Raw genomic sequence first — 12,032 nt, forward strand, 5'->3', positions numbered from 1 at the left:
GATAAAAGTTTGAGTCTTTCTGAAATATAGAAAATAGGAATATTTTTCTGACATATATATAGAAACCACATTCTTCTGTTTGTAAATATTTACCTTTTATAATGGTTACATTTACGTATTATAGTTTCAGTAATCAGAGAAGGTTTAAAAACACCAAGTTTACAATTTCAAAGTGTACATTATGAGATATTCGTCCTTCAAAAAGATACTGATATAATTTTAGAATTTGGAGCTGTTTATACTTTCAGTCAGCAATACTTCTAGAATTAAAAAAAAATAAAAACCCACATCACACTGATACTTTCTAAACCAAGTATTATCTGCATCCTAGCTATCCCGTTAGTGTTATCAGAAATCAACAGATAATATACAGCTCAAATGGATTTTTACTTGCTCATTAAAAATAAAGTGTCTGCCATTCACACTCTAGTGTTCTTTGTTCTTCAACTTTGTTAAAGGGCTGTAATGATCTGGGATCTTACAGTAAAGGGCAAAATTACTCTCGTTATGCAAAACCAAACAAAATACTGCCTGAAAGGTCAACAACACTGAGAGGAAGAGGAAAAAGAATTTAAGCAAGCACAAGATTTTTTATTTATTTCACTTAGGATCACCAAAGGTAGAGAGAATTTCCCTAGTAAATCTTGTGCCAAGCAAGTATAACACATCGGGCAATACAGACAAAGTAATTTCTGTTATCTTGTCTATCTTACCCTAGAAAGGACAGTTCTAATTGCTGTATCACACCAGTTTCACACGCAGAAGATGGAATTTTTATTTTTTCCAACCTCACACCCCAGAAAGAAGACAAAATACTGATCAATTTGGGGAAAGTCTGCCTTGGATGTACTAAATGAGGCACATTGTTTTCTACTGCAAGTGACCTGCTGCTTAGCTGCTCTGAACCACCTCATTTACTGTGACTGAAATTCATACCTGCTGTGAAGGTAAAGGCTATTGACAACAGGTGGTATCTCAGTATGACGAGGTACTACAGCTTCAAGTGTGTGATATTAAAACAACTGTGCATCGATGTTGTTGCAGAACAGTTCACAAGAGGAAAGTCAGGAGCACAACATTTGTGTGGTCATGCTTAGGGCCACTTATGAAAAACTGCTTACCTCTCCCCATCAAATCGTTAGGAGCAAAACTGAACTTTTCTAAACCATCCTGGGAGGACTACATCTATCTATATAAAATCAGAGAGACCAGTTCCATGGTCCTGAAGTTAGGTGCCACAGCCTATCTTGCAACCATTTGGATAATCACTCCTTCAAAACAGAGACCATTCCCAAAAGGCACATGCTTTCTACCAGGCCATGAGATGTTTTCATGGAGAAGTGACAGCTGACACTACCCAATATCGCATCAAGAGTAGAAGCAGAATGGACAACTATGAGACAACACTGAAAGCCCGCATGTACTTAGTTTGCTAATATGAACTGGACTAGCTGTCTGTAATTCTTAATGAGGGAGGAGAGCCATGCCATAAATTAATCCATGGGAAAGGCAAAGAAATGGATCCCAGACAAAAACTGCAGTGCCCTTCCACAACGCTATGAGGCCCTCCAGAACCAGTCTCCCTCCTCCCTAACTAGGAGACTTGCAAGCTGTGTATGCATAGTCATCTGCTTATCTCCCCCAGGTCCATATTCCCATTGTTATGACGACTATTCAAGTATTTAATTTCACAAATACATGCAAGCTTAAAAACTTACTAGCGTTCTGTGGGTTTGTATTCAACTGCTCTTCACATTAGTCTAAATTCAGTTTTATAGATCACCCTTCCTATGTGTTATCTATTTTAGACAGAAATTTAGGTCTCCACACAAAAGTTTAACTGTTTCCGCATACAACTTCTACTAAACACGTATGGACAGTCTTCCATTGTGTTTATTCCTACCCCACAAATTTCCTTAATCAAATAAAAACAGGTTACTTTGAGCAAAACTGAAGTAATCTTTTTCATTTTTAGTTATTTCATTCAGTTCATCATTTTTTCATTTTCCATTATTAAAAAAAAGTATATTAAAAAAGGAACAAAATTGCACAGAACATTATAAAGTTCTCCCCCTTCCTTTCTGTTCTACAAATAAGCAAAAGCTATGAAAGTTTAATCCAGTTTTAAGAAAATATATTTATCTAGCAGCATTAAAATAATGAAATGTAAATTGAAAAAAAAGCAGAGATTGTTTTGAATTACACAAATTAAGTACAAGAATATACCAAAGTGAGAATTTTTATGAGAAAAAAAATGAAAGAAAAAATCCAATTTAAATTAATACAAAATAACTCCATTTAAGATACAGTGGATAATTTTATTTATAAAATACTACTGGCACACAATACACATCGGAAGTATGAAACCTGATTTATAAAGAAGTGAAATGCTTCACAGAAGCATGGATTCCTGAGGTATTCTGAATATAATCCCTCATTTACTGGACTTCACAACACAGCTCCAACTGGCTTACGCAGCAGAAGAGGATTCTTGATAAACACCCAATTAAGACATAGTTAAAAAATACATAAGCAAACAGAAACAGACTGGAAGACTGTGTCTCACCAACAGTAACAGCCTTGGTCATGGTGGAAAACTACCTTACATTGAAGGGCACAAAGACCTGTTAAGACTGGGTTTCTCAATTTCACAGCCAATTCAGATGTATTATAGATAACTTGCTGTCACCTCCTTGTCCACAACCACAGGTTGCAAAGTCCTCTTGACATCAGGCACAAAAACATTGCTGTTTCTGGATAAACATACAGAAGGACTGATTACCTGGACAAGTATTATAATTTAAAAAAAAGTGTTAGGAGTTTCACTTCTTTTTCTCTTTTTCTGCTTTGATTCTCTGCTGTAGTGTCTTCAGTTCAGTCATTACATTCAAAGTTCTGTAAACCCAGGTGACCTGAAAGGTAAATTATGAAATTTAAGTAATCCACATACATTTACTTATTGTTTTAATGAAAGCATCCATGTAACTGAACACATACATACCACAATTATAATAGTATTCACCAGCAGTGGTGCTGAAAATACTAGTGAAATAAACATTCCTCTTGAATCAAAGTATTGGTATTTAGAAAACAGCCTGAAAGAAACAAAATAAAAATAAGAAAGCTTTATTCACTGTAGTTCACATAACAGACTGTCACAGTAACTATTCAACATGGACACCCTACAGATTATCCTACTTCTTGGGATGTCCAAGCACAGGCCAGCATTCTACTGTATTAAGTCAGAACAAAGAGACAGTCAATATCTGATCAGTTATGAATATTTATTACAATACCAGTCTTTCTCTTCTTTAAGGTTTTACCACTCAAAACCCAAATAAAACAACCATAGATAAAGTAACTAACAATGTGACTACAATAGTACATATATTTGTGAATCAGAAATCACGCTTATCCTCACGTGTCTGAAATGACTCTCTCAGGTATTCTGGTTACTTATATTAGAAAAGATAATGGAAATAATAAAATGTAGCAAAGTTGTAATTTAGGCCTTGTATGCCTGAAGTGAAACATAAAGAGTTATAATTAGATGCATGCATAAAGTAGTGTTAAACATAATTTCCAATTACATCAGGGAAAGTCTAGTTCAGTGCTTGTGAAAAAAAGCCATCAGTTTAATTCTGGTACACAGGCTTAGTAAAACAGGCAAATTTTAATGTTTTTTTATGCATATAAATAAGTAAATAAAATAGTAGTGATATTTTTGAGTACTGCTTAACTTCAGGTGATTGAACATGTATACCTACCAAAGAAAACCCAACCCCAAAAAATCCAACCCACCAAAGCTCACATGCTCTTCCCTTTAAATCATCCAACTCTGCTTTTCATTTAGTTCTCTGAGTAGTTAATCTACAACTATCCATATAAACACAGATTTTAAGCAGTACAATAAACACATGCTAGCTATTAAAAATTAGCTTTTCTTGTAAGCTAAGTGATAACTATGTTGTACTGTATGGTTTTGTTCGAAAGTTTTATATTAACCAATGCAACAGACCATCGGCCATCACATTCTACTGATGAGGCATGAGTGACTCTAACGTTTTCTGGGAATGATATGAAAAGAAGTACATTTTTAGAAGAACATTCATTTAAATGAAAAAAACTGAGAACATTTACCTCCAATTCATAGCTGCTAATTCATTTATATATTCAGCGCAGTACACTAAGCCCACTGTACAACAAAACAAAAATATTAGATTCAGTACTTCTTTAAAAATAAACTGCCATCAGTTCTGCCATATATATTTAAAGACATATACATACCAGACAGTAGAATTCTTTGATCCTCAGATCAAACTACATGGTTAATTTTTAATTGCACAAAACCAATTCTGAATTAAAGGTCCCATATAGTTACTAAGCAGTACTACGTGATCACAAAATATAGCCACTATATTACAAACTCCTGTTCATCTGATCTTATAGAAAGAGCTCAGCATACAAATGAACAGAAGCATAAAATAAAAAAAATAAAAAAAAATCAGTATTTTTTCCAACAATCTTCTTGGCGACTGCTTCTAAGTTATGTCTGTAAAAACAAATGCCAACACCCCAAAACTGGTATGCAATTAAGTTATCATTTTAGAAGTTGTGGTGTCACATTGGTATATGTAATATTACTACCTGAAGCTAGGATACTAAATATATATAGGCATTTTTGTAAAATCCAAACTTTGAATAAGTGTACAGCAGAGTAGTTTGCTGCAGGCAGGCAAAAACTAGCATACTCTTCATCAACAATTACATGCAATACTAAGCCATCAGGACAGTAAGAAAATCCAGTGCAATCACGTTTAACAAAAAAAGCAATACAATTACAAAATTTTAAGTTTGTCCTTCTTTCATTTTTCATTACAAACAAAGCAAAAAAAGATTCAGTGACTAAAGGTGACCTGCAGAAGCCAATTAAATAACTAGTTTGGTGATACAAAGGAGTGCCGTGACAATTCAATATGCTATACTGCTTTGCCACCACCTGGATTATGTCTGCTTGGCACTGCATAGTATAAACATACCTATAGCTGCTCACCTACCAAAGTAAACCAATGTGATAACTTCATTATTTCCTCAGTTATTTCTGACTGTCTACAATACAAGGTATTTATAGTGCAGACATATCAAAAGTGGCTAAGTTTTTCAAGTACAAACAAGGCTTGGACTCAATATGGATATTTTTATGCACTCTTCTTGTTAACAGTAAGTTTATATCACATCTGAGTTTAAAAAGTCAGCAATGATCAATTCCACTGCATTTTGTAATGCAGTTAAGACTTTGGCCATTCAAACTCGGGTTAGAAACACATGAAATACTTTAGAGTGTCTAAAGTAAACAGCATGTCATTGGAAATTCTGTCTAATACTAAAGAAAGAAAAGCCTATCTTCTTATAGGGAACTTTCAGGCCTAATGTGCCATAAACAGGCCATTGCTATTTTGCCCTCTGTAGATTATTTTAAACTCTGCAGTTACAAGTGAATGTACAGAAACTACTAAGGCTTCTAGATTCCTTCTTGGGGGTACTTAACGTACTGAAACCTTGGCTTTGGCTGATTCAAGTATTTGCAGTTTTGAGGAAGCTATGATTCCTCTCCCAACTTGACTAGTTCACTAAACGGTATTTTAAAAAGCCAACATAGTCTTCAAGTGCCTTTTGCCTGCAAATCTCTTTCAATTCCTCATTCCTCCTGCAATCATGACAGAACTGAGGTACTGCGTAAAAAAACCCAACTCACCAGAAAATCCATCTGTGGCTAGAAGAAAGGCACTGCTCATAATACATAGACCTAACCTAAATCCATGCCATCTAAATTAAACCAAAATCTGTCAGCCATAAAGACACAGCTTTGAGTAGGCAACGCCACTGTGGATTCTCAGGCTCAAGTCTGATGATAAACCCTGAGATAACACAAGTTGATACTGCAACGTACTGAACCAGTCCTGCTGCTCCTCACGCCTTTATCACAGATCCCAGCGGGGCATATGGTGAACATGCTCCAGGAATGAATCCAGCTGAAAGCTGACCACAGTCACTGAACTGCAGCGTTAGAACACGGCAGAACAGAAAGCACCTGCTGGCTCTCAGCTGATTTCTTTTCTGCTTATCCAGCACAGCAACAATTTATTATGGGATGCATTTACCATGCAGAAACCTTATTTATCTGAGATCCTCAGTAAGGCCAGAGTTTAAAGTCTCTACATACAGTCTTGGAAACTAAGTAAACACATATTTATAGGCCATAGTACCTTCTGTAAGTTTACTGCAGATAGACACATACATTATTGCAAGAGAAATACTTATTTACATGCACTTTATCTGCTACAAAGTATAAAACTGTGTGCTGTGCAAGTACATGAAGAAAACGGTTACCGTTAAGAGACCAAAAGAAGCTATTTTGACAGTATGAGCGGCTTAAGCAATGCACATGCCCTTTATCACCCGAACGCCAGTTCAGGGAAGTATGAACCCAGTACTCACCCATGCAGAGGAAGTGCCCTATTTGCAGCCGGTAGTGCTGGAAAGAGACGCAGGTTAGGAGGAAGCAGAGGAGGTGGAAAACCGCCAGCCCCAGCAGCCACGGCTCGGACCAGTCCGTCTTCTACACACAAAACGAAAAGACATTAAGCTGTGGAGCGTCACCGAGCGGCTCTCCTCCCCCCCCACCGCAAATGGCAACGGACTTCTGTCAGGGACCGGCGCTCAACGGCCCGCCTCGTGCCGAGATGGGGAAGGAGCGGGCACCCCAGCGCAGGCTTCCCCCGCACACACGGTGGCCGCTACAGCCTCAGCCTCAGCCTCAGCCTCCACCTCCTCCTCCCCTCTCCCCGGGCGAATAGCCAGCACGGCCCCCAGATCCCCCGCCTTACCGCCAGGATGGCGGACAGCCCCGGCGGGCTACTTAACGGCTGCTCCATGGCGGCCGCCGAAGTCTCGCGAGAAGACGCCCAACGGCCGCCGCGGCGGCCGTTGGGCGTCTTCTCGCGAGACTTCGGCGGCCGCTCGTTCCCCGCCCAGCGGCGGGAGGCTGAGGGGGCTTAAGCAGCAGGGGGGTGCTTCGTCTGTTCCTGAGGGGCAATGGAGGGGAAAGATGCTGTTTGTCTCGCAGGGGTGGCGTTTTCTCAGTCCCTCAGAGGGAGGAAAGGATGGTGGCTGACCCCATATTTGGGAGGACAGGCAAAGCTGTCTCTCCGCAGCTCTCTGGCTGCCTCGCCTGAGGGTGGTACCAGGTCAGAACCGCCTCTCCTGCTCCTGTGACCGAAATTTCGTTCCTCAAAACTAACCCTGCCTTTTCAGAAAAGGGTCAAGAGGCTCTAGCTATGCTTTTAGCATTTGGTCCTGAGGTTAGGAAACTGGTGGGAGAGTATGTTTTTGTCACTATCTGCTCGGTGGAGGCAGGCTGGTGTTGAGATGTTCAGGGCACGTTGGTGTTGGCTTTTTTGGTCTTCTCTTCACAATGTTCACTCTGCTTTAGGGATGGGATTGCAGGAAAAAGGGAGTTTTAAGCCCTTGTCAGAAATTTCTGACAAAATCCCCCACTTGACCACTCCATGCAAGAACCTAAGTCAAATGAGAAATACTATTCTTTTGCCAAATGGAAAAAAAAAAAAAAGAATAATGACTTGCTGTACAACAGAAAGTGAATAAGACATTTAAAAGGTTAAACCTCTCATTTATAACTCCTTTTGCTAAATGCATGTAAGTCTGGAAGAACTCTTGACACTCTTCAAGCCCACTTGACCACTCTTTGAGCCCTATCATGCTTTAACAGAGGTTTCAGGCTTAGATTCATCAACTGAGCCAGGAGATGTAATGAATCTTAAAAAGATTAGCCTTGTCAAGCAAACCATATTGCCATACCGTAGCTCCACATTCTGCTTTCATGGAATTATTTTTTCTGAGCCTTTGGCTTTTTCCAAAATGTTTGGAAGTGCATGTGTAAGTAAATATCACGGATACTTTTTTTCATTTAGTCTACCATGTAGTCAAATACAGGCCATCACTGAGAACTACTCTCTTTTTACTGTCACACTTCTGCAATGTAGTGTGAGATACCTGAAACTGAGACATTTTTCTGTTTTGCTTTAGGTTTTTGATAATCTTTTCCTTAACAACAATAATATGTGGAAGCCAATCAACAGCTTTACTTAAATCATTGTAAAATTAAGTAGGGTGGTGCAAAAGTGGACATTTCTACTACCATTCTGCTGTTATAAGACTGGAAGAAACTGATGGCATTTGGAAAGTCTTACAGCTAATATAATGAATCAATGGGTTTGGGTTTTTTGTAAGTGAGGAATCGGTTTCTTGTAATTGCTCAGTAATTGACTACAGTAACCATCTGGAATAGATGAAGGGCTTCAGTGTATGAAGGATATAGTAGCTGCTTTATGAGCGGAATCACAGAATCACAGAATCTTAGTGGTTGGAAGGGACCTTTGAGATCATCGAGTCCAACCACATTAAAAAAAAAAAACAAAAAAACGACACAAACAAACAAAAAAACACAACACACAAAACCAAACAAACAACAACCCCCCCCCCCCCAAAAAAAAAAAAAAAAAAGCACCCACCAACTAAACCCCACACCCACAACCTCACACACAACACCCCACCACAAACCAACAATCCCAGGCACTAGAGCATGCCCTGAAGAGCCACGTCTACACGTTTCTTAAATACCTCCAGGGATGGTGACTCCACCACCTCCCTGGGCAGGCTGTTCCAGTGCTTGACCACTCTTTCAGTAAAGTAATTCTTCCTAATATCTAATCTAAACCTCCCTTGCCGCAGCTTCATACCATTTCCTCTGGTCCTGTCGTTATTCCCTTGGGAGAAGAGGCCAACCCCCGCCTCTCTACAGTTTCCTTTCAGGTAGTTGTAGAGGGCAATGAGGTCTCCCCTCAGCCTCCTCTTCTCCAAACTAAACATGCCCAGTTCCCTCAGCCTCTCCTCATAGGACTTGTTCTCCAGACCCCTCACCAGCTTGGTGGCTCTCCTCTGGACACGCTCCAGCACTTCAATGTCTTTCCTGTAGTGAGGGGCCCAAAACTGAACACAGTACTCGAGGTGAGGCCTCACCAGTGCCGAGTACAGAGGCACGATGACTTCCCTGCTCCTGCTGGCCACGCTATTCCTGATACAAGCCAGGATGCTGTTGGCCTTCTTGGCTGCCTGGGCACACTGCTGGCTCATGTTAAGCCGGCTGTCCACTAACACTCCCAGGTCCTTTTCTGCCGGGCAGCTTTCCAGCCACTCAGCCCCAAGCCTGTAGCATTGCTTGGGGTTGTTGTGGCCGAAATGCAGAACCCGGCACTTGGCCTTATTAAACCTCATCCCATTGGCCTTGGCCCATTGGTCCAATCTGTCCAGGTCCCTCTGTAGAGCCTGCTGACCCTCAAGCAGATCAACACTCCCACCTAGCTTGGTGTCATCCGCAAACTTACTGAGGGTGCACTCAATCCCCTTATCTAGATCATCAATGAAGATATTGAACAAGACTGGCCCCAAAACTGAGCCCTGAGGGACACCACTGATGACCGGCCGCCAACCAGATTTTGCTCCATTAATCACAACTCGCTGAGCACGGCCATCCAGCCAGTTTTTTATCCAGCGGAGGGTACACTTGTCTATGCCATGATTCTCCAGTTTCTCCAGGAGAATGCCGTGAGGGACGGTGTCAAGGGCCTTACCAAAGTCCAGGTAGACAACATCCACAGCCTTCCCCTCATCGAGAAAGCGGGTCAGTGGTGAATCTGTGATGCAGACAAGCTGGGTAGATAGGAAATTAGTGTCTTATTATGTCTACAACATACTGTATTAAAAAAAACCACATAGCTTTTACTGTAAGCCGCTGCAGCAGCCATGGAAACTTTCTTATAGGGAAATAGGAGTTGCTGCTTTAAGATTGACTAGGATAAAGTCAATAATGTTGTTTGTCAGCAGGTGGTAGCAGATACATAAGTATTACCAGATCTTTTGCATGGTATAGATTATCTTTAATTTATTTTTAGTGGAGAATGAAGTGTGAAACAGAAGATACTAAAAAGGTAGCAAGCAGATGCATTGCTCTTCTATAGGGAAAAAAATGTGTATTTGTCTTTTTACAGCTGCTTTGCAGAGCTAGTATGCTACATTTAGAGCTGAATTTTAAAAATACTCTAGTAACCGGAAATGTATGGTACCAATGATAATATATAAATATTTCTGTTCTTGTTAGTATAAGTAATTTAAGTAGTTTTTAAAACTTAGTCTCAGTTTTCTGTGTAATTCTCAGAAACTCAGATTCCTATGTAATTTTTTTCTACGCTACAGTATTATCCAGGTAGACTGGATAAACGAAAAAAAAGTAGATTGGTAAAAGGAACTTTTTTCCCTTTTAGCAACTAAAAATGTAATTTGCTTTACATAGGAAAGGATCTAAAATCAGATATTTATTTTAACTTTAAGTTGCTGAAAAAACAAGCTGGGTGGTAAAAAAGCATACTTATGATAGGAATCCCAGACTTAAATGCTAAATTATGTTTCTAGTGGTAGCCCTAGATGTGTGCCAGCAGATCTTATGGCGCTGTACTACACACCTCTTGAAAGTGCCATTTATATGCTGCTGAGGAAAATGCAGCTCCAATTCTCCACGAGAATGGAAAAGAACTTTTGTTTTTGAAGCTCCCTACAAGTACGGGAAATGCTTCATTTCTTCTATTTTATGAGTCTTTGAAGTAGCAGATAGTTTGATAATTTTTAATGGTCTTGCTTCAGTAAGGTCCTAAGATACAAGTTTGCTTTTGTGATAATGCATTTTTAGTTTCTGCCTTAAGAACCTAAAGTGCTTTTCAATGTAAGAATCATATTTAAAATACCTTTGAAAAATTAAACATAAATTTCTGATGTCTTTGTGCTGAGCAAACCATGTCCTACACCATTTTATTCTCTGCATTTGATATATTAAATGTTCTGTCTTTTCAGGGTGTTTTCCATTGTAAACTGGATTTTGTTTACAAGGGATGGGGTTTTCTTGAGTTATCTAAGGTTTTCAAGCTTTTGTGGGTGAAACAGTTTACAAGAATCTCCATTTAAACAGGTAGTTTCTTGGGGAAATGTTAGTAAGAACTTTCTTGTCTTTAAACATGAATTATACAAAATGCAAAATATAAATAGCTTACAAATGTCTCTGTGTGATGAGGTAGGTCAATGTGACAACAGATGCATTCTCTGTTCCGGTAGTGTTGGATCACAGCCTATGGTTATTCTGTTGTCCTTGTCCATAACAGTCATGTTGATCTACAGCCACCTGGTTTCTGAGGGTCTTCGTGGTGGTTGGTTAGGCTCAGGTTTTTTCTTTGGGTGTCCCTGAGCTTGATCTCCAGGCAGACATTTCTGAATGCAGAACCAGGAATTCTTACAATGTATTGTCTTCAGGAGCACTTTAGTTGTTGACTGCACCATACAGATGTGTTGGCCCATTGTTCCTTAGTTTGCCATGTGGATTGTTAAATTGCAGTCAGAATGTGTGCCTGCAGCCTTGCCAGATGACAGCTTTCATGGAGTTGTGACCAGATCAAGCCACTAGGTACACAAGTTCTTCAGCCTCAGCAACTGAAACCTCGGCAAACAAGCAAAGTACCTCGGTATCCCTGCCCTATTACAGCTCCAAACAGTTAACTCAAGCAACAGAAATGTAGCAAAGTTTGCATAACTTTTATTCACTACTTCATGTGGGATTCATCTCATCAGGTGGATCTGGGCAGCTGCAGGGGAGATCTTTGTGTGAGTGACTGGTTTTATACAGGATACACTCAGTGACAGGGTTGGAAAGCTTCCACTGTTTTTTTGCAATTCTGTTTGATGCTTCAGTCAGAGTGGTGGGTGGCTGCCTTTACCAGGAAGGGTGGGTGAACTGCTGCTTCTTGCTACTTCTCCAACCAGCCATGGGCCCCTTCATTCTGAGGGCATGATCTGAGTCGTCAGCACCATAAGATGTGCAGACCCCAAATGAGTTTTGATCTGGTTTTCTC

At 39.9% G+C, this 12,032-nt stretch overlaps 1 protein-coding gene across 1 annotated transcript; it reads right to left on the reverse strand.

Annotated features, from left to right (window-relative positions):
* Positions 1-2,300: 2,300 nt before the first annotated feature.
* Positions 2,301-6,941, reverse strand: TMEM18 (transmembrane protein 18). Its single transcript, XM_074153803.1, has 5 exons — positions 6,888-6,941; positions 6,499-6,619; positions 4,141-4,195; positions 3,002-3,095; positions 2,301-2,912 (listed from the first exon to the last, which is right to left on the reverse strand). Exons 1-5 carry the CDS (start codon positions 6,933-6,935, stop codon positions 2,823-2,825), a joined length of 408 nt encoding a protein of 135 aa, XP_074009904.1. The 5' UTR covers positions 6,936-6,941; the 3' UTR covers positions 2,301-2,822.
* Between the last annotated feature and the right edge of the window lie 5,091 nt (positions 6,942-12,032).

This window comes from Numenius arquata, chromosome 9 (assembly GCF_964106895.1).
Source record: "Numenius arquata chromosome 9, bNumArq3.hap1.1, whole genome shotgun sequence".
Taxonomy (NCBI): domain Eukaryota; kingdom Metazoa; phylum Chordata; class Aves; order Charadriiformes; family Scolopacidae; genus Numenius; species Numenius arquata.

What these genes read in the sequence shown, in the direction of transcription:
- TMEM18 (XM_074153803.1), bottom strand. Translation starts at nt 6,935, where the DNA reads ATGGAGCAGCCGTTAAGTAGCCCGCCGGGGCTGTCCGCCATCCTGGCG. An exon ending in GGCTGTCCGCCATCCTGGCG is followed by an intron (nt 6,620 to 6,887) that starts GTAAGGCGGGGG and finishes TTTTGTGTGTAG; the next exon opens with AAGACGGACTGGTCCGAGCC. An exon ending in TTAGCAGCTATGAATTGGAG is followed by an intron (nt 3,096 to 4,140) that starts GTAAATGTTCTC and finishes TGTTTCTTTCAG; the next exon opens with GCTGTTTTCTAAATACCAAT.